This window comes from Nilaparvata lugens, chromosome 1 (genome assembly GCF_014356525.2).
Source record: "Nilaparvata lugens isolate BPH chromosome 1, ASM1435652v1, whole genome shotgun sequence".
In the NCBI taxonomy this organism is placed as follows: Eukaryota; Metazoa; Arthropoda; class Insecta; order Hemiptera; family Delphacidae; genus Nilaparvata; species Nilaparvata lugens.
The window spans coordinates 69,637,888-69,661,258 of NC_052504.1; the positions used below are offsets into that span (position 1 = coordinate 69,637,888).

General features: G+C 34.4%; 2 protein-coding genes across 14 annotated transcripts in view; both read right to left on the reverse strand.

The window, feature by feature from the left end:
* Positions 1 to 2,270: 2,270 nt before the first annotated feature.
* LOC111045649 (exosome complex component MTR3) lies at positions 2,271 to 10,581 on the reverse strand. Its single transcript, XM_039441520.1, has 4 exons — positions 10,215 to 10,581; positions 5,744 to 5,997; positions 2,723 to 2,869; positions 2,271 to 2,423 (listed from the first exon to the last, which is right to left on the reverse strand). The coding sequence occupies exons 1-4, from the start codon at positions 10,375 to 10,377 to the stop codon at positions 2,286 to 2,288; spliced, it is 702 nt and encodes a 233-aa protein (XP_039297454.1). The 5' UTR covers positions 10,378 to 10,581; the 3' UTR covers positions 2,271 to 2,285.
* Positions 10,582 to 15,530: 4,949 nt separating this feature from the next.
* Positions 15,531 to 23,371, reverse strand: part of LOC111045654 (dual 3',5'-cyclic-AMP and -GMP phosphodiesterase 11) — a 169,553-nt gene continuing 161,712 nt past the window's right edge. For 11 of the 13 annotated variants that reach the window (XM_039441487.1, XM_039441468.1, XM_039441444.1 and 8 more), the window contains 9 exons: positions 23,241 to 23,350; positions 22,492 to 22,579; positions 21,772 to 21,872; positions 21,146 to 21,287; positions 20,660 to 20,734; positions 19,897 to 19,980; positions 19,161 to 19,301; positions 18,288 to 18,423; positions 15,534 to 15,807 (listed from right to left, as the gene is read on the reverse strand). In XM_039441487.1, coding sequence (XP_039297421.1) covers positions 19,167 to 19,301; positions 19,897 to 19,980; positions 20,660 to 20,734; positions 21,146 to 21,287; positions 21,772 to 21,872; positions 22,492 to 22,579; positions 23,241 to 23,350 — 735 coding nt within the window. In that variant the 3' untranslated portion in view covers positions 15,534 to 15,807; positions 18,288 to 18,423; positions 19,161 to 19,166. Of the gene's footprint in view, positions 15,808 to 18,287; positions 18,424 to 19,160; positions 19,302 to 19,896; positions 19,981 to 20,659; positions 20,735 to 21,145; positions 21,288 to 21,771; positions 21,873 to 22,491; positions 22,580 to 23,240; positions 23,351 to 23,371 lie in introns of all 13 variants that reach the window. The other 2 variants (XM_039441419.1, XM_039441495.1) reach the window with 1 other exon arrangement.

Sequence of the window (23,371 nt, forward strand, 5' to 3'; positions counted from 1 at the left end):
TTATACTAATTTATTACTGTGTGAATAAGACCTTGGCATATACAATAGTGAGTATTCCAAACATCATTGGTTTGAGAATATCATTTAATAATCTGAAATAATTCTCATTTGGAATAGGTACAATAATATGACTGGTTGGAGAACTATTTGAGATGAAATATCAGTTTGCATTATTTACCGACCCGACATCCATCTTTTTGAATGTTTCGCCCAACTCCAGAAGTCGTTTCTTCTCTTTGGTCGTTTTCAAAACCACTTGGGCAAGACATTGCTGGGATAGCTTATGGGTTTGAGAACAATGGCTGCTCACTGAAATCGATTCTTCGATGACGAATTCACAATCCATCACACCAATTTGCTTTAATTGCGTTATCTGAAACGAAAATGTTCACTTTAGACATTATTTGATAAATTAATACATAAGAAAATGCATAAGATAAAATAAATAGTGACATAAAAGTCTAGGTATTCCTTCCTGTTACAAAAAAGAAGATTTATTCAAGTGACTAAGCGTGTCAGACTTCATTGTATTCATATTATAATTAAAATCAAGAGCGTTTCTCAGTACTGAACTATGACTCATTCATTTTTAAGAATAAAAGTTGAATGAGTGATCTCTAAAGCCGCGTCCACACTATGCCGAATGAGGTGGATCTACAGGGTCGATCGACACTGTTGAACAAGTGTGGACATGTCGCCCGGCTTTGTCGAATCATGTCGGCCCGAACCGAATTCAACCCGAATCAAGTCGGTTCGGATCGAGAAGTCTAATCGAAATCAGTAGTGTGGACGTGTTGAACGAGGTTGCACAACATTCACACTGTTCTTTCAATATTTATTTTATTGAAAATTATTTTAAGTTTATATTACTAGTAGTTCTGTGAACAGTAGACCTCGCGCTCAGTAAGTTAGATTGACCTGTTGTTATGTTTTCTCAAAAATTAATAAATAATTTATCAATTTAAAATGTCTAGAAAAAATCCTAAATGAACATAGAGCTTTCTGTCCTATCGTACCGTGACATGTCGTCCCGGAATGTGAGTGTGAGCGCTGTTATCAGGTCTGGCTGCAACTGTCTACAACGTTGATGGAAAGATACATTTTCAAGATGTTCGATGTTTTTGAACGGGTAGTATTGTAGTCCACTAGTCAGCTGATTTATGATTAATAATTCTATAGTCTGATTTTTACGGTAATATTGGCGTATGAAGGAGGCTCCTTTTTCCTTTTATATTATCCTTGAAATGCAAAATTTCAAAAAAAAACCTTGTATATACGTCGACGCGCAATTTAAAAAGGAACATACCTGTCAAATTTCATGAAAATCTATTACCGCGTTTCGCCGTAAATGCGCAACATAAGAACATATAACATTTAAACATTAAGAGAAATGCCAAACCGTCGTCGACTTGAATCTTAGACCTCACTTCGCTCGGTCAATTATATTAATATTGCTGCTTTGTAATTTTAAAGAGGTGGCCCAATCATACGTAAAAATCTCCTGTTGCCAAAAAACGCAGATTTACTGCAAGGCGCTGGCTCACTGGAATAACTGGTATGAATTTTGTGTCTTGTTTGATGATTACTGGTGCAATTTTACTTAATATATTTTCATTCTGAAAAAAGTTCTGAAAGCCTACGTCACATATGTAATCCAAGTTCAAATCATCAACATCATTATGCAATTAATCCTTCATAAATTCTTCACTACTATACTTCAGTACTATGCTGGGTCTTACCCAAAACCTCCTTGGGCGGCGACGACGGCGATCATGCTGACTCCCTGCAACTGCAATGATAATTGCAGCAGCCGCCACTTCAGCGCGTCTTCCGAGTCACTCATTTATTCATTAACTTGAATTTAAATTGACTTACGCCGGCGTGTGCCGCTCGACTAGTCTACATTTACTAGTCCACATCCAAATATTGAACATGTTGATCGACTTTGTCGATCGCCAAAGTCTGGACGCGGCTTAATGAAGTCAGCTTTCAATAGGGTTGTTAATATTATTCGCTTGCTTTTTTCAATGATAGTCTGTGCTGTGAGTTTGAACATAACCTCAATTTTGTAATATAAGCTTTGGGTTGATGCCTGTTTATTCATTCCTTCATATTGTATTTTTATCTGACAAAATTCATCGATGAAATATTTACCATGTGCTGTTATTATGACCTTTCTAGCATATTATCAAAACGTCTTTGTTCTAACCTATAGCAATCGACAATAAAACACTTCAACTGCTGTATTCGAATGGTTGTAGATAAAATAGTGTTTAGTGTATGAGTCAAACAGTTGTACTTGGCTTTTTCAAGCAAACGCACACAGCAACAAACGGATTTTTGTTGGGTCCAGGTGGTTCATGACAGCATAAGCGCTCTTCTTCTGAAGTTGGGTCCAGAAACTTGTAGTCACCATGAACACCCTGCAACCATTAAACATAAAAGCAATTCAAACTTGAGACCTGATAACTATAAAATTATAGAGCATGCCTATATAATATAATTATTATAGAACAACTAGCACAGATTATTCCTGGCTGAAAAGCATTTTCTTTCCCTTCCATACGAGTGTAGGTGATTGAATAGAAGGATAGTCTAATTATACAAAAGTATAAATTTGGAATATCGACCACAATCACATTTTATGTGTTTAAACACATAATTTGTGCATAAATCTACTCTAGATTGACTAGTTCAAAACTACAATTATTTATCTACTAACCAATGTTAAAGCAGTGACTAGGTCATACATGGGTATGCTGGCATCAGCCAGAGCAAGGCTGGCGCAGGTGATTGCAGCGGCCAGAGCTCCACCGTCATCCTCCAGAACCAGAGCATACACGTCCACTTGGAAGTTGGGAAATTCATGCTGAAACACATACAACATTATTGTCGAGCTTGATTTGTTATTAATGTGTATCTGCTTAACACTAAGAAACTGTATTCCATGAAAAGAAGTGATCTAATATATCAACGTAAATAAATTATAATACTGTATAATATAAAGTGAATATAATTTAATAAATAAAACATTCAAGTACACAATAACATTTCATGTTATGCATGTACGTTTTAGTCCAGTCACTACATAAATTGGTGTTGGTTCTTGCAATATATATCCGATGGATTTATTACTTTTTGGTAACTTTTGAGTAACATACTCTTGCTCCAGAAGAAGGCACTCCGTATAATGACATGTAGTGAGTATGATGCACACTGCCAGCCCATATTCCAGCGTTTGGGTATCCAATTATGACCTCTACATACTGTCATCGCTCAGGAAAAACATCTACACATTCACCAGAAGAGAGGAAGTGCATTTACAGGAACTCGAGGGAGGGTCAACTTGGATGTGCCGCACTGTCGCCTGTCAAGAGTGAAGGATAGTTTCCCAGTGTTGGCTGTGCGAATGTTTAACTGCCTGCCAGACTCAGTTAGGGCGCGCCCTGTAAATGTATTCAGGAACTCATTGTCGCGGTAGCTCATTGGAAGGAGCTTCTACCAGTTGGAGGATGTCTTTAGTCAGAGCTTTGCTGGACTGTGATACTGCCTACAGTTTATGAATATTGTTTTTAATTACTTGACACGATCGATCCAGAAAAACCTGGCCTTGATCACGACATTGGAAATTTTTGGATAAAACCACAAAATGAAAAAAAAATATGCAAATTCCTTACCAGCTTACCAAACATCCACACAACAAACCTATTAAGAATGGTGATAGTAAAAAATAATGGAAAATCAATCAAATCAATTTTTATTGTTCACATTATTTGAATCAAATGTTGAAAGATGGAATAGCAAGGTTTTTATTTACACAATTTTCGAACATTAGGTACCTAATTTATGAAATTTAATTAATTATTCTCAACTTACCCTACATACAGCAGGCTCCAGGGCGCGTTTCAAACAGACGCTGAGATCCTTTTCCTCAGCATCACGTATAAATCCTCTTCGTTTCTTCTGTGAGAAGTTGGCAAATTTGAATTCACAAAATAACTCGCCATTCAGACTGAATTTATTGTTGTTGGGTATTTCACGAGGATCAAATGCTGAGCAAATAACCTTTGTATTGCCAACTTCTATATAGGCTGAACCTTTGGCTTGACTCATAACGGATGTTTTCAAAACTGTGGAAATAGTGAGATAGAACATGATTAGAAAACGATATCAGTTATATTGCAAACTCAAACGAATTGGAAATGTTAATCAATTCAAGTAAATGCACTAATAAATGGTGAGGCTGTTGAGCGTTGATCATTTCAAAGGTAGCTTGCTAAAGAAGGTATGAAGGGAAGTATTTGGAACACAATTTTCAACCCCGCAGCTTTGTTTATAATAGGTATTTAGGGTATGAATACATCAAAAGTGTCCATCCCTACTCCCTGAGCTAAGGTGATGGGGGTGGTTCAAATATACTATTTTTTCTCATCCTAGAAAACTATGCTTCTTAAGGTCATGACCATCCTATAGAAAATTTATTGATGCCGATGTTGGAGAAATATAAAGCCTGATTGTTATAGTGAGCACACTATGAGACAAGTTTCAGAGACGTGTCTCATGCCGAGTGCATACAAATGACGACAAACGAAAGAGTGTGGATGAGACGAGCGAGTAGAGAGCCGAGCATCCACACTCTCGCCAACCATTGTTTAATAGAGGCAAGAGCAAGAGACTCGGCAAGACTGTGGTCTAGACATCAGGTTGCTATATACCATCCTCATCTACGGCTGGTTGCAAGACCATAAATAGCAGGTCTAGGGCCTCCCAACGGAAAAGGCAGACTCCATGCAAAGTAGACATGTAGAACAATTTCTTAGTATCAACGTAAATAAATTATAATACTGTATAATATAAAGTGAATATAATTTAATAAATAAAACATTCAAGTACACAATAACATTTCATGTTATGCATGTACGTTTTAGTCCAGTCACTACATAAATTGGTGTTGGTTCTTGCAATATATATCCGATGGATTTATTACTTTTTTATGAAGGAACTTTTCAGTAACAAACTCCTGCTCCAGAAGAAGGCACTCCGTATAATGACATGTAGTGAGTATGATGCACACTGCCAGCCCATATTCCAGCGTTTGGGTATCCATACAGTATAATTATGACCTCTACATACTGTCATCGCTCAGGAAAAACATCTACACATTCACCAGAAGAGAGGAAGTGCATTTACAGGAACTCGAGGGAGGGTCAACTTGGATGTGCCGCACTGTCGCCTGTCAAGAGTGAAGGATAGTTTCCCAGTGTTGGCTGTGCGAATGTTTAACTGCCTGCCAGACTCAGTTAGGGCGCGCCCTGTAAATGTATTCAGGAACTCATTGTCGCGGTGGCTCATTGGAAGGAGCTTCTACCAGTTGGAGGATGTCTTTAGTGAGAGCTTTGCTGGACTGTGATACTGCCTACAGTTTATGAATATTGTTTTTAATTACTTGACACGATCGATCCAGAAAAACCTGGCCTTGATCACGACATTGGAAATTTTTGGATAAAACCACAAAATGAAAAAAAAATATGCAAATTCCTTACCAGCTTACCAAACATCCACACAACAAACCTATTAAGAATGGTGATAGTAAAAAATAATGGAAAATCAATCAAATCAATTTTTATTGTTCACATTATTTGAATCAAATGTTGAAAGATGGAATAGCAAGGTTTTTATTTACACAATTTTCGGACATTAGGTACCTAATTTATGAAATTTTAATTAATTATTGTCAACTTACCCTACATACAGCAGGCTCCAGGGCGCGTTTCAAACAGACGCTGAGATCCTTTTCCTCAGCATCACGTATAAATCCTCTTCGTTTCTTCTGTGAGAAGTTGGCAAATTTGAATTCACAAAATAACTCGCCATTCAGACTGAATTTATTGTTGTTGGGTATTTCACGAGGATCAAATGCTGAGCAAATAACCTTTGTATTGCCAACTTCTATATAGGCTGAACCTTTGGCTTGACTCATAACGGATGTTTTCAAAACTGTGGAAATAGTGAGATAGAACATGATTAGGAAACGATATCAGTTATATTGCAAACTCAAACGAATTGGAAATGTTAATCAATTCAAGTAAATGCACTAATAAATGGTGAGGCTGTTGAGCGTTGATCATTTCAAAGGTAGCTTGCTAAAGAAGGTATGAAGGGAAGTATTTGGAACACAATTTTCAACCCCGCAGCTTTGTTTATAATAGGTATTTAGGGTATGAATACATCAAAAGTGTCCATCCCTACTCCCTGAGCTAAGGTGATGGGGGTGGTTCAAATATACTATTTTTTCTCATCCTAGAAAACTATGCTTCTTAAGGTCATGACCATCCTATAGAAAATTTATTGATGCCGATGTTGGAGAAATATAAAGCCTGATTGTTATAGTGAGCACACTATGAGACAAGTTTCAGAGACGTGTCTCATGCCGAGTGCATACAAATGACGACAAACGAAAGAGTGTGGATGAGACGAGCGAGTAGAGAGCCGAGCATCCACACTCTCGCCAACCATTGTTTAATAGAGGCAAGAGACTCGGCAAGACTGTGGTCTAGACATCAGGTTGCCTATATACCAATCCTCATCTACGGGCTGGTTGCAAGACCATAAATAGCAGGTCTAGGGCCTCCCAACGGAAAAGGCAGACTCCATGCAAAGTAGACATGTAGAACAACATTTCTTAGTATGAACGTCAATTGAATCTAGAGACAAGACGTCTCAGCCGAGCTCCAGCATGTTTCGGTTGTTCTATCAGCTGTGTTGAGGTCTACTAGTGTGTACTTGGTTTTAACCCTAAAAGAGCTTAAAGTTGAGTGAATAAAGTATTTTTTAATTCAAACAAAGGCCGGAGGATTAAGGAATCCTCCAAAAGTGAACTCTACGCCCGTGGTGGTGGTGGATTTTTGATATGACCATTCCATAAATATTTTTAATTATTAATTACTAAACTCGGCTATATCATTCTATTAATATTTAAATTAAATACTACTGATTACAATATTTCATATGAAGCTGTGGGTCAATAATTGTGTATCAAACAAAACTATAGCCTCTAAAGTAGCTATAACCTTTCATTGAACTACAAGTGATTTATCAATCAATCAATCTCTTTATTCAAGACATACAATATTGTAGGCTACATTAATGCGTCAATTATATAAAAACCAATTATTTAAATAAACGTAACAAAAGAAAAGAACACAACAAGAAATAAACAATAACAGGCATGGTATCCTTAAGCAGCGTTTACACCAGAGTTATTAACAAAATGTTAATAACTTAAACTATTCTATTAGATTGAACATAGTTTATCATACACATGATAAACATATGTGTTTGTCAAGTTCCGTTCAATTTAATAGAATCTATGAGGATTAAATCAGCGTTTACACCAAACTATTAGATTGAACATAGTTTATCATACACATGATAAACATATGTATTTGTCAAGTTCCGTTCAATTTAATAGAATATATGAGGATTAAATCAGCGTTTACACCAAAGTTATTAACAAAATGTTTATTTTTCGTCCTTATAGATGCAATAAGATTGAACGGAACTTGACAAACACATAATGGGGAACTTCAGTATATGAGCCGCGGAATCTAGCATTGAGGCCTACATAGATCGATAGAGGAGCTCAAGACGACATCAACCATGTTTAACATTGTTGTCGATTTCCAAGGATTAGCTGAAAAAACATGGCCGAAAGTACAAAATTTTCATATCAAATTTTATTTTTTATAATTTTTTCATGGCTACAATATGTTTTAAAATGGTGCAATCTTATGTAAAATTTGACGAGGAATCCAATGAAACTAGTTTCAGGTTTGTAACTGTAGTAGTTTTTGAGATAATGCAAAAAATGTGCAGAAACGTGCAAATTTTTGCTTTAGAAGAGGTTAACTTGTTTTTATGATGATTAACAGGTATTTTAAACTATTGGCTCTAGTAGAATCATAAATTCTAAAGGAAAAATGTTCAGTCACTTGATAGCCTAAACTCAAAATTGTTCGAGATATTTGGGAAAATGAAAAAATTGCACACTCAATACTCTTCAATTCTCATATTTAATCTTTTTTTACTACTTTTAGTGACTACTAAATTGGCTTAATCTCATTGGGATTTTTGCAGGGAATTTATTAAAATAGATTTGAGGTAAGAAACTTTTAAACTTTTATAAATTATTAAGATATTTGGGAAAAAATACAAGAAAATGTAGTATTCTAGCTTTAGAGGAGTTAAATATGTATGCATAGGCATAGTGCAGACCGATGTTGTGGATCACATTTTATTCAGCTTCCAATGCGATTCAGACGCTTTAAAAGATTACAAAAATAATTAAATTAAACCAAGCTTTTCCTAACCTAAGCTTTTCCTGAACCTAGTTTCTCCTAACCTAAGCTTTCCCTAATCTAAGCTTTACCTAATTAAAGCTTCTCATAATCCAAGCTTTTCCTAATCTAAGCTTTCCCTAATCTAAGCTTTCTCCTAATCTAAGCTTCACCTAACCTAATATTTTCCTAACCTAAGCTTTTATCCAATTTAAACTTTTCCCAACCTAACCTTTTCCCAACCTAATTTTATCCCAGACACAGCCTCATCTAAACTAAGCTTTTCCTAACTCAAGCCCTCTCTAACCTAAGCTTTTCCCAGACCCAGCTTCTCCATACCTGAGCTTTTTCTTACCTAGGATTTTCCTAATCTTAGCTTTCTCCTTATCTAAGCTTTTCCCAACCTAAGCTTTCCCCATCTCTGGCTTTTTCCTAACCTAACCTTTTTTTTAAATTTAAGCTTTTCCTAACCCAAGCTTTTTCTAACCTAACTTTTCCCAGACCCAGCTTCCCCTAACCTAAGCTTTTACTAACCTTAACTTTCTTCCTAACCAACGCTTTTCCTAACCTTAGCTTTTTCCTAATCTAAGTTTTTTCTAACCTAAGCTTTTCCTGACCTCAGCTTTTTATAATCAAAGTTTTACTAGCCCAAGCTTTCCCTAACCTAAGCTTTTCTCAGACCAAGCTCCCCCTAACCTAAGCTTTTCCCAACCTTAGCTTTTTCCTAATCTAAGTTTTTTCTAACCTAAGCTTTTCCTGACCTCAGCTTTTTATAATCAAAGTTTTACTAGCCCAAGCTTTCCCTAACCTAAGCTTTTCTCAGACCAAGCTCCCCCTAACCTAAGCTTTTCCCAACCTTAGCTTTTTTCCAACCTGAGCTTCTTCTAGCCTTAGCTTTTCCTAATCTAAGCTTTTCCCAACCTAAGCTTTTTTCTGAATATAAGCTTTTACTAACCCAAGTTTTCCCTAATCCAAGCTTTTCCTGACCCTAGCTTCTCCTAACCTAAGCTTCCCCTAACCAAGATTTTCCTGATCCACGCTCATCCTAACCTAAGCTTTTCCCATCTAAGCTTTTCCAAATCTAAGTTTTTCCTAGGTAGCAAAAAATAAAGTTGCAATATTTTCATTTGCCCAAATATCTTGAACAATTTTGAGTTTAGGCAATCAAGTGACTGAACATTTCCTTTAGAATTCAACATTCTACTTAAACCAATAGTTTAAAATACCTATCAATCACCATGAAAACAGGTTCACCTCTTTTAAACCAAAAATTTGCACATTTTCGCACATTTTTTGCAATATCTCAAAAACTACTGAAGTTACGAACCTGAAATTTAGTTTCATTTAGTTTCACTCGTCAAATTTTACATAAGATTGCACTAGTTTAAAACATATTGTAGCCATTAAAAAATTATAAAAAATAAAAATTGATATAAAAATTTTGAACTTTCAGCCATGTTTTTTTCAGCTAATCCTTGGAAATCGACAAGAATGTTATACATGGTTGATCTCGTCTTGATCTCCTCTATCGATCTATGTAGGTCTCAATGCTAGATTCCGCGGCAAATATACTAAAGTGCAGCCCACATAATTATGTTCATCTAGTGTTTGATAAGTTATGTTTATCTAATAGAATCTATTAGGACGGAGAAATAAACATTTTGTTGATAACTTCAGAGTAAACGCAGCTTTATTTTACCCAATAAAATTCTTCAAAACTTCAAGTTTTTAACTCTATTACCTATAAACCTTACCCTATCAGTCTCGTTTCTGATGCTACCCGGCACCCGGGAGGTGCGTCTCACACTCACAAATGTTATTCTCATAGGCTATGCTGAACTTTTGAATTAGTTAAAAAAAAAGCATACCGGTACTTACATATTTTACGAATTTCATCATGTTTCCTGCCATCCGTTCTCTTTCCGTTGGATTTAACAACTTGTTTTAGCCATTGAGCATGAGTTAAAGGTTGCTTATTGACGTATAAATGATAGGGAAATGTGGTTTCAGGTCCTTGCAAACGTCTCGAGTCTACAGGCATTTTTATTACCCTAATTTACTACTAACTATATTATTAGAGTAAATATTAACTAGAAGAAGCTAATAAATAAATCTAAAAGCATCAATAACTATGAAATAACATTAGAATGCCAAACAGTACAACTCATAACATTGAATTCTTATCCTCAGTCCTCACGTTTCCTAACCTTAAAACAATGATCAAAATAATTTAAATTATTAAAAAGGCAACATGATGACAAGGAGATGTACGCCAAACACATTTTTGTAGTACGCATGCCCAGTTATCGGTTTCATCGAATCAGTTCCGTTGCTTGTGAAAACGGTTACTTGAGCATGAGTGGAAGGAAGGGTTTCGAGTTCCGGATATTTCCAATTCCGCTGGCTGACAAATATTCCGATTTCCACCTAGCAACAGTTTTTAAGCATGGGACATTATTCAACATGGATATTTTGAGTTCCAGATATTTCTAATCCCGCGGTCCCATATAGTGAGGTTCACGTTTATAATGAAGAAAGATAGGAAAACATCGTTGCCGATCCCTACTGTCTAGTCAATTCTCGTTTAAAATAATCAATTATGTTTTATAAAGCAAGAAATTATATTTTTCAATAATTTCATGATAATTTTTATAAATAAGATAAAATATTTTAATTAATTATTAGTTCTACATTGTTAAAAGACGATCTGACAACAGAGCAAAGCGAGAAAGAGAAAGCGTTATCCACTTTGTTGAATGATAGAGAAGGATAGCAATGCCATTGCTAATAAAATAATTATGTCATTATAATGTGGACCTCACTATAGGCCTATAGTGAGATCCACGTTATAATGACCGTGGATAAAGATAGGAGAACAGCGTTGCCGATTATCTGTCTTTATTAATTATATTTCTACATTGTCAAAAACAGATTTGGCATCGTTGCCGAGATAAAAAATACTAGTACTACCTGCTTTGTGGAATGATAAGCAAATACAGCAAATACAGGATGGGTTTTTAATTTTAAATGGTAATATCTTCATTATCATTCGAAATTTTCTTATGCTTTGATTATTTAGCAATGGTTGCTTTACCATTACCTACTATAAGAGTTTATCTGATTTAATATTAACTGTGAATTTTTGTTGAAAATAATAAATTATATTTTATTTGTTGAGAGAATATTTTCCGATCATTATATAATGATTTTTTTATAAAATAGATAAAATATTTGGTTGATAATCAAGAAGCAGGCAATATTGCAAACGTAGAAAATGATATCATTCTCTCTTTCTTATTTTTCAAATTGTAAAGAAGGATAGCAACAGCAATGTATATCAAATGCTGTCATTATAGATAGCATGGACATCATTAGGCCACACTTCTGACTAGTCGCTAGCCAATTATGTCTTTTTGTTATCTTCATATGTTTTAATTTTTTTTATGTATTCTTACTTTGGGTGAATTGTCTTGTTTGTGATTATATTGACAAATAAATAAATGAATGAAGTGTCTGGGTCCGGCCAGGTGGCCAAAACGGAAGGCTCCCATTGGTCTTGCCTTCCACATTTTACCCATAAGAAGACAAGCGTCCCATCAGAATCAGTGTTCAGTGGTAAGGAACCAATCGCCTTCACTCGTCTGGGCTCCACAAAAATCGGAGCGGAGGCAAGCGAAGACGGGCGGTTGCAATAGAGAAGGAAGAATCCTTCTTTGTGCGGTGGCATAGTAGCATAGTCACCTCTAATACGTATTAGAGGTGGCTATTATAGTAGCCATCGTTACCAGGTGTTACTCGTTCTATTGCCCCGCATCATCCACTATGGCATGGGCATACATAGTCATAGCCACCTCTAAAGGTGCGTACAGACTGTCGCTCTGCTCCGCAACCGAACGTCACTCCAGCAGAGCGATTGATGATCGACCGGCGAGCAACAGTGGTTCGACCGGGGAACGCGAGAAGATCTAACATCTTCCGTAACGTTCATGATGGGTGCGTGGGCGGTGCGACTGTGGTTCGATGGTGGTACGAGGGAGGAGCGTGCTCGGTGCGGGTTGGAAGCACGAATATGTGTACGCAGCTTAATACAATACGTATTAAGGTGGCTATGGCATAGTAGATGATCGCGAGGCAATAGAACGAGGCTCGGCCACACTCCTGCTAAGTCCCTGAACGCCAACAAGCAACAAGCAATGGTTGACGTTGACGAGAGTGAGATATAAAAATGTGGATGCTCGGCTCGTCAGTCACCAGCTCGTTAGAATCTATAGTCTTCGACTGTTTCACCTTTTGTGGACACCTGTATATAGGACTCAATATTGTTTGCCAAATGTATCGAAAGTAGCCTACACATATTTCATTCCAATAAATCGAATACATAGTTTGTAGTTCAAGATCTGATCATATTTACTATTCATATTGAAGGCATTGTATAGTTTATTATTTACGTTTCTATTCATGCAGAGCTCTGCTGTTTTATTTTTGTTTAATAAAAAATATCGGGGCACCGAGCTTCGCTCGTTATTTTTATTTAATGATAAACAGAACACAATAATTGTCTAAAATGATCGTGTTTATATTTACAGCTGGCTATACGTCAGCTTATGATTTTCGGGGATGCGATATTTTTATTTTCCACAGAATCACTCGCACACTTTTTATTATCCACAGACGACGAAAGTCTCAGCTGTTTCAGCCAAGGATGAATTAATTATCCGTTTAATGTCGTTCAGCGAGTTTTCCCAAGGATGAGACCTAGTGCAATCGAATTTTTATATCCTAAACCTACTATGTTCCAAATTTCATGAAAATCGTAGAGCCGTTTTCAAGATCCGTGGAACATAAATAACCAGATATAAAAATAACCAGGTATAAAAATATAAACAGATATACAGAAATTGCTCGCTTAATATAATAGGATATTTCATTGACATTGTATCCATACTGATCAAGAGATTAAAAAATCTGGTGTGGTACACTCACACAACTTTCCTTGCTCATATTTGAAACTACGATTGTATAAGACTTCTGTATAAGTTATGTGTATATAATTATAATTGTTTTCAGAGTACTTTTTCTTTGTGTGAATTGTGAAATTCGATGATTTTTTCAGTCGTCATTTTTTTTAAATTCGTCAAAACAGCTGTTCTACAGATGAAATATCTCGACTATGTGTTCTTTTTATGAACTGCGCTTCCTACCTACCTCATGCACGAGAAGGAGGTTACTAAGTCCATTTCCCAAGGATGGGGTGGACCCCCCATTGGTTTCCCAGAAAGGAGACTCATGCCAGTTGATAGAGCTGATAAATAACTATACAGGGTATGAATTTGAAAAAAATCGGTCAAGTTATTTTTGAGAAAATCGTAAAAACATGGTTTTTTAGTAATTATCCGCCATTTTTCTCAATAATATTACGGAGCTCCTGCAATTTTCCCAGAAAAAACTCATGCCAGTTGATAGTGCTTATGAATATCTATCCATGGTATGAATTTGAAGAAAATCGTTAGAGCCGTTTTCGAGAAAAACGTGAAAACATGTATTTTTAGTCATTATCCGCCATTTTTCTCAAGAATATTACGGAGCTCCTGAAATTTTCCCAGAAATGAGACTCATGCCAGTTGATAGTGCTTATGAATATCTATCCATGGTATGAATTTGAAGAAAATCGTTAAAGCCGTTTTCGAGAAAAACGTGAAAAACATGGTTTTTTAGTAATTATCCGCCATTTTTTCCGCCATCTTGAATTGAATTTTATTGAATTTCTTATTGTCGGATCCTCATGGTATAAGGACCTTAAGTTTAAAATTTCAAGTCAATCGGTTAATTAGGAATGGAGTTATCGTGTTCACAGACATACACACACACACACACACATACACACACACACATAAACACACAGACCAACACCCAAAAATCATGTTTTTGGACTCAGGGGACCTTGAAACGTATAGAAAACATGAAATTAGGGTACCTTAATTTTTTTTGGAAAGCAATACTTTCCTTACCTATGGTAGGGCAAGGAAAGTAAAAATGCATATGGAACATGAACGGGCCCACACTGTATAAACTCAGTGGTGGTTTAATACAACATTTGTAATCTATGTATTTTTGGAAGAATAAATTTCAATTTCTCATCGAAATCGTTTAACGATATATCGCTTACTACGAAATTTATCTCTATTGGGAAAGAATTCCACAGATTTGAAAAGGGTCATAAGAAAAATCACTATGTATAAGGATCATCATAGTATTTTTGAAGATGATCAGATCCATCCAAAATCATTCTTCTTAGTCCTTCAGGAGTGTATATCATGAGTCAGATTATTGGCCGAAATCCGGAAGCTTCAACGAATTGCAATAAATAAATCTAATTTTGATCTTAAATTACAAAGCCGAATTACCTCTTTTTATGAAAGTTTAATTTTTATAAAATTAATATACCAACTTGTAATAAACGAATAAATATTACAACATTGAGCACGGGCGTAGATTCTGCCAAGGAAAGAGGGACATGTCCCCTCACTATATTTTGTGTATCTCACTAAAATAAAATTCATATTTTTTTTAAACCCAAGCCAACAATGTTATGTTTGTAAATTGTTTTGGAGCCAACATTGTAAAATGTTACGTGAGTCATGTGATGACAAAAATAAAAATGGGTTTCTTTAATATATGGAGAACTTTACAACATTAATATACATATTCAATTAATTAGATTACTCTCCAATCAATTATTTTGTCTTACATGTAATTTATAATTATTATTCAAAACTTTTCCAATAGATTACATTTTAAAGCCTCATTGGCTACCACTAATTTTCAGGTCGGATCAATTGAAAAGTTTTAAAAGTAATAAACTATATGGAAGTATATTAACTGAGCATTGCAGTCAACCGCACAAAAAAAATCAATGGAAATTGGAACAGATGGTTGCAACGTTGCCAAATAAGAGTTGATCAACGATGTCCACAACTGATTATAAATGAGAGTTAATTTTTAATACGAATTGACAACGTCTATGGTTGCGGGAATTGAGGAGGTACTCAGCCGTTTCAATTTCCATCGGACTATCTTCGTGCGGTTGACTATAGCTATTTTTCATAGTATACAGCTCTTCACATATTGTTTCCTTGAAGATATCGGATTCCAGAGGTAAGGTCGGCAGTGAGAGAAGAAAGAATTCCAACCACATAATACTACTATTAACTGGAATTAATTTATTTTCAATTCAGTTAAATATTAAAAGAGTTTACAACAGTTCATATCACAAATAAAACAATTAAATTAAAACTTATTTCGATCAATATCATAGAAAAAATACTATTCGACAGGATTCATCAATTACACATAATATACAAGAATTGTCTACATAAATAGGATTCTTACAACTGGTATGTTACTTTCGTTTCAGTTCTGTACATAACATTACATTCATTTGCACATAGGAAAAATTATTCCAGAAAGAAACCTGCAACAGAAAAAAACAAAATCAATTGTACGTGAATGAATTGGAGAGAAGATTTAATAATCCAACACGTTGACATAACATTCAGATTAACAGATTACTATACAATAATAGAGAATCAACAATAAATTAAACAACTCATAATTGAAAACGATTAATAATTAAATTATTGATTCACTATTTAATATGGTTAACGTGTAATAAAACTAGTTTATATTTAATAATGATAAGTAATTGGTTGTGATAACTATTAGATTTATTCAATATAGATACCCTGCTCAACATCACCAATACTACAACACAAGTGTATTTATTTTATTTATTCATAAATATTAGAAAAACTACTTCTTAGAAATAAAAACCCAGATATATGATGGTGAAAAATTAGTTTGTTTTTTAACCAACAATTGAATTTTAAAACAGCGTGACGATAAATAATGTAAATCGAAATGCTTCACTAGAAGTTCCATTCTAATGATTCAACATCACCAATGTCCTCCATTTTCTTAAATTCAATCAAAGGCAGAACGGATGGAGTTAAGCTGAATTCATCAGATTCAACAAAAATCTCGTTGTTCATGAGTTCATCAACAGTTGGTCTCTCATCAAAGTTTGAAATGCAGCAATTGTTTTTCAATGAATGTAAATTAGCACTAATGGCTCTAGTAGAATATACCTCCAATTGCTCAGGTGGTATACTGAGATACTTGATAGAAGATTCAAACTTAAGATGAGTTGAAGAGTCAAATATTAGAGGAATAGCACCAGATATTTTCTGAAGTAGAAGTTTTTTGGGTTCCAAGTTCTCAAAAGGTGGAATACCATTCGCCAGTTCACATATTGTCATCCCTAAGCTGTATACATCTGATTTCTCAGTATAACCAATGCCACTCTGTTGAAGAATTTCAGGACTGAGCCACTTCAGATTGGGAATCGAATCATATGGAAACTCATAGACGGTTCCACCGTTATCAGACGGTTTCTTGATAGCGTACCGAAATCCAGTCAACTTGACACCACCATACCGGTTTAAAAGAATATGACGAGCTTTAATAGATCTATGAATGATCCCATTCATATGAATAAAATTTAAAACCTCCAACAAGTTCTTAACAATTAGAAAAATCCAACATTCAGGCAGCCCTGTTGGAAATTCACTTTCTACAAGATCTTGACAAGAACCACATTCCATGAAAGGCATCACGTATGCAATGTTGGTACCACTGACGAACGTTGAAAGAAGATTTGAAACGCCTTTGTGATTAAGTTGCTTCAGCAGTAAGATTTCATCCTTGATTTTATCAATATCGTGCATATAAAGATCTTCAGCATTGTAATGTTTCACTATTAATGCTTTACCAAGATAAACTTTTGAACGGGCATGTGGGTTTTTATTTACAGAGATTAGCATATTTGCTTCATTTGATGATACTAGTACATCATTACTGAACATGTTGCTTGAAATATCAAGAGTATACAGTTCGCCAGAGATATTATGCATACCGGCACTCCAAGCACGTTTGCTTCAAAACACAAAAAAAACTATAATGTTTGATCTTTTATTTATCGAAAACAACTATTATGTTCAATATTTATGAATCAAAAAACAGCTTACTTCCTCAGCTGTTCTTGATGATGCAACTTATGGTAAAGAGAGAGTGAATCATTCCAGCGGTTGGATTTTTTGTCAAAATTTTTCATTGATGGTAGACCAAGAACTGACCTTTGAGCTAAACGCACCAGCTAGAGGCCAAGGCACACATCAACAGACGGACGTGTGCAGACAGACGGAGGAAAGTCCCTCCCAAGGTGTTCGAATGTTGCAACGCTCACAGATGTCCGTCTGTTTGCATAATTATGTCTGCTCACGCCTTCTTACAGACGTTTGATTCTCTTAGTCTGTCTGAATACGTCTGTCTGTTGCTGTGTGTGTTTGCCTTTAGCTGGTCTGTTTGAATTATACGAATGTTTAGATAAAAAATTTTTGTTTAGTCAGGATCACCAACTGTAAGTATAGCACTAAACTTCAGCGATTTTGGAATATTAAAATCATGCATCGTTAAAAGGTTGCAGAATTCTATTCGTGCTCAATTCGTGGTGTGACATATATCTCAAGGTAGGCCTACTAGAATCCATCCAAATATCTTAACATACAAAAATTACAGTTACAAGATAGAGTTGCTCATATCGTATGATAATACTTGTATGGAAATCCCAAGATGAGCCTTGGGTCATCACACTTGAAGGAAAGAATTTAGAAGGCAAACCATAATAAATATGAATTTTTAAAATGTCACTTCCAGTTCCACATTTCTCTTATTATTTGAAAGTAAATTGCGTTATTTATGACTATACTAACTTATAGAAGTTATTTTGAGAGTAGGTAATAATTGGAAGAAATAATATTGTTTGAAAAACGGAGGGAATATAAATTCATTCTGACGAGTAACAAATGTATCATAGATAAAAGATGATAGCCCTACCTTTAAAGAAAGAGGTTTAGGTGGGGTCTGGAAGAAAAAATTCACACACCATTTCCAGGAACTTTAACTTCTCCAAAGGTTCATGCTTCTGTCAATCCCTGGAAGCTTGGCCCGCATTGATAGGATTTGTAGATGCCTGCAAAAATTCACACACTATGCTAATTTCATAAAATGATTACTCATCATATATTATATGACTCATTCATATTCATATAATATAAATTATTCATATTATATCATCATAACCTACCATATAATAATATTCAATGAGTAATATGATAAAATCAAACTGAATGAAGTTTGTTTTTGATAGAAGAAGTTATTGAAAATATCTAATTATATGAAAATGAAATGAACGTAATACTAATCAACTGACTTTTCAGATGTATTATATTGGAAAGGTTTGCAGGAGCGTCAACAGAAACATTTGATAATATTGAAATTGTATTATATTTAAAGTTCATAGATTTGTATGATCATATTGATCATTATTGGAGAAGGATGTTTGATTCAATTTATTTTGATAACAATATATTTCTATCGAATTACAACATAGTGGATAATATAGAGACTGTATAATCGGATTGAACTGTCTCTATAGTAGATACCAGCACACCTGTACGGTTTGCGATTTTAAAGGCGAACGCATACAACAAAATACAGACAGACTTATACAGTATATACAATGTATATACAGTCGGAGTTAAAAATCAAACCTCTTAATGCAGACGTGAGCAGACATATACAAACGTCTGTGTGCTTTGCAACATTCGAACACATGTGGAGGGATTTTTACTCCGTTTGTTACATACGACCGTCTGTTGCTGTGCGCGTTTGCCTGGAGGATGATAATTATTTGAAAGTGCAAATTACCTGAGTTTAAGAGTCATCCTCCTCCATCTGATGGTCATTCCTCTTCTGATTGTTCTCCAGGGCAATTTTCTCCCAATGTTTTCTGTTAACCAGGACACCTTGCACCAGTGGTCTCAATTTTTCCGAAAGTTCAGCAAATGACTGTAATTCAAATGCAAATTGTTATCATATTGCATGTATCATAATAAAAATTGATTAAGATCAATACATAAATTTGAATTAAATCGAATTAAAAAAGCATAGAAAAATAATGGTTCTACAATATCTAAATGATTGAATTTTATTGTGATATCATTCTATTCCAATGGGTTTAGTCATAATTTTATGTTCAGTTATTATTTTTCAAAATTCAATAATAATTAGATATATATAAGTACTATACCGACTATCATTTGAGCCTCCAATAGTTCGAGGCTAGAGTTTTAACAAGATTTTTTTAATAATAGGTATAAACATACAAAAACCTACTTCCATGTTTGAGAAATTCTCAATAGTTGAAGAAGAAGTTTGGAAATATCAATATCATGATGAAACAACTCCCAAGGTTTTTAATATTCGATTGGAACAATGAAGTTCATACACATATAAGACAGTCGGATACCAGAATCCACATCCTTATACATATAGATCAAGTTATGAATCATTATTATGATCGTGTCAGCTTTGTGGAAGAAGGTTACTGTATAGTTTTCATAAGAATGAGAACTACTACACTTTTCTGAACTTTTCTACTCACTTCGTAAATAGGTAAGCATATCGAATCGATGAAATCAACTTGCATGGCTGGAAGTTGATCTTCTTTCTCTCTATTCATGATGTCCTGAAACAAGAAAAATAAAATGTAATATTGTACAATATTAGATAAAAATTAATTGTCTCAATCAGTTCTTGAATTTTCAATAATGATTTTTTGGGAATTACATATTAGGTGCTACAATTTTTTTTTATCGCGGATGAGCTTTTTGCTTGTGCGTGAGTAATGGAAAGTGCGAGTGTGAGTTATGAGATGATCAAACGATCATGCCTAATCGATGGGATTCGGCGGGATTCGAACCCGCGACCAGGTAGCACTAGTAGCAGACTGAAGGGTGCAACACCTTAGTCAACTCGGCTATCTGACCGACATTGTTTGTTTAGATATGGTAAATTAATGAAGAATCTGAAATTAATTAAATTGAACTGAGGCTCCAAACTTGTGTGATTAGCCATACAAGAATACATAATTTGAATGAATTGAAAATTCTATTTCATTACATTACCCTGCATTAAGGTTTGAGAGTCTCGAAAAAGTATCAGTATAATACTGATGAAATTGTCAATGACATTTCATCTTAAAGGATTTATTTCGACCAATAATGAATAAAAATCATTCTTATTTTCTACAACTTCAACTTGAAAACTAACGAGTTACGAGTTATGTTCAGCAGCCATAATAAATGTTCATCAAGTGTCACATTTTTCTATCAAATAATTTTGATAAAAAGGTATAAACCACTCACAATAGGTGTGATGTTGAGTTCTTGTCTTTCAATATCTCCTTGTTCAAAGAATTCGCTAGTGACCAGTTCCGCTATCTGAAAAAGAACAATGAGTTTATGAAGTAAAATGAAACATTAATCATTCTCTACGATAAAAATATTGTAACATTTTCTATATATTCCGGTAAGCATCGGTGATGTGATTGAAAAATATCATGTCATATTGCCAAACAACAAACACGATTTGTTTGGATAGATACCTATTTCAGTACAATTAGCAAATACCAGATTATGACAATATTGCAACATGAAATATAATTTCACTTTCATTTTCAATGAAATCTTTCTTCAATGACAAGACAAAATATAATATTTACTCTTATAATGATTATTATGAATTTCCGTTTGAAAAACAATTACAGACAAAGCGATAAGAAAAACACAGAAGTGGAGAGACACCTCTCACAATGACATTTGATCAATTGGTTCAACAACTAGAAAACTGACCCTCTTCTCAACATTCCATGGCTTGGTGATGGCTGCAAGATCGCAAACTGTCATTGTCATTCCCCTCAGCAGTTCTCTGTGGTCTTCCCTACTCCAATTATAGGATCTTTCTCTGACAAGGTTCAAGAACATTCCTCGTTTTCTGTATCAAACAAAAAATACTGTATTTCAAACTAATTTTAATATAGAATACAGTAATATTACAAAGTCACAATGAACTGAAATAAAATTACGAAAAAATTTATTCAAATAATATTTAACTTATCATTAAATTTCTTCAAAAAGCATTGTATAGTACCACCAGACACTTCTGGTTTCGCGCAGATTCATCATGAAGAATTATCGGTTTCGTGAATCAAACATCAAGAAAATTATGTATCGAGATATTATTCAAGCCTACTAACTATAATCTTAATCTTAGTAAATTTATCAATATTACTGTCATATCATCCATCATATAATATTAGTCTATATTGATACATGCTACATTGAATCAGTCAAATTCCAATACCTTGAAAAATAAAAATAAAGCAGGAATATTATAATTTCAACGGTATATTCATATTTTTCATAAGGCCTAATTAATATGCAAGTAAGCTGAGATGAGAATTAAAGTTGGGACTTACGTAAAATAGACAGCCAGATCAGTGGAGAGGATCGCATCTTCTAATACCTTTATAACTCTTGAGTATTCATCGGGTGATAGATTTGAAAGAATTTGGTTTCCCTGGAATAAAAAATAAAACCATATAATATTTGAATAAAAATAATTAGTACCCATACAATATCTTTCCACAAAACTGATGACTGAAATCAGTTTCCCTACAAATGTGAGAAATTTGATTTGTATCAATTTATTTTCAATTATTGGAGGAATCATACCACTGGTGTTAAGCAACAAAATTTAGGCCTATTTGGAATTGAGGAATTAAAAATATAATGCATATTTAAATTGAATTCTAAACTGATTTTATAAATGACAATTTTGGATTTTTTCGTTGATATTGAACAAACCAATCATTAAATTATTGCACTCTTTCGTTTTTGATGACGACATGAAGTAAACATGATCTTGAGAATATTTAATAAAGCCAATTTGCTTAATAAATTCATACTGTGAATCATTTGAAATTGAGTAAAAGTCGGACACAATCCCTCAATTTGATTGTGTTAAATGAATTGTATCAAATAAACGGTATTGCATGACCAGAAGACTGCAAAACTATAAACCATGGTTAAATGGACATTACATGGTTGTAGAGTGAACATTACTGTCCAAACTTCGCCACGTCATTAAATAAATAGTTATTCTAATCTGAATAGTTTTGAATAATCTCAGAACTTACCTGACTATTGAGAATCATGATGCATTGATCGAAGTGATGGTGTTCCATGGTAGACGTAGAATACAGCTGAGCAAGGGGTGATGATGCCCTGCAACAAATAAAAACCTTCATTAAATTATAGTTATTGAAAGAGCTCTCCTCATTGAATTTTTAATGGATAGTGTACAGCTAACGTTCAAATCGGAAAGGAGACCGAAGCACTATTATATTTTTTCCAACCATTGAGAATACAAGTCGATAAAATAGCACTGAATTACACAATTCTGGTTTTGGTAAGATTATATTTCACAAATTTTGTAAAACATTATTATCAAATCAAAATATCACTTCATTCCTTTACATCAATTATATAATACATAACATCTTCCATAACTCATAATCTTACCAGCATTACCGGAATACGAATATCAAGACCAAACGTCTGTGTGTTGGGGTGCAAGAGGTGTAGGTGTGTAGAGAAATAGGTTTTATAGGATTACATTATTACTTGATCCAAATTCTAGAGAAAATAAGACTAATGCATAGGATTGCAGATATTAATCATAAAATTGAATAATTATTTTAGAATTGCAGGATTGAGTGCAAATAATGTTTAATCCAAGTGAACTGAAAATAAAACTCAACTCGAGTGAGAGAGACTATAAAGATGATCGAGTTGCTTCTGTTGGTGAGAGTATATTATTATTAGTTTATTCGAATACAATTCCTGGCAAAATAAGATGATAATTCTTGATTACTAGATAACTCACTTTATTTGGAATGAGTTGTTGGTTCCTCGATGATCTAGATCATGACATAGACAGGCGATAATCAAAGCCATGCATTCAAGTTCGCCAAAGATCTTCCACCACTGAGTAGTCTGAAAAAAATTATAAATGGA

What these genes read in the sequence shown, in the direction of transcription:
- LOC111045649 (XM_039441520.1), bottom strand. Translation starts at nt 10,377, where the DNA reads ATGCCTGTAGACTCGAGACGTTTGCAAGGACCTGAAACCACATTTCCC. An exon ending in TGATGAAATTCGTAAAATAT is followed by an intron (nt 5,998 to 10,214) that starts GTAAGTACCGGT and finishes CTATTTCCACAG; the next exon opens with TTTTGAAAACATCCGTTATG. An exon ending in TAGTCACTGCTTTAACATTG is followed by an intron (nt 2,424 to 2,722) that starts GTTAGTAGATAA and finishes TAATGGTTGCAG; the next exon opens with GGTGTTCATGGTGACTACAA.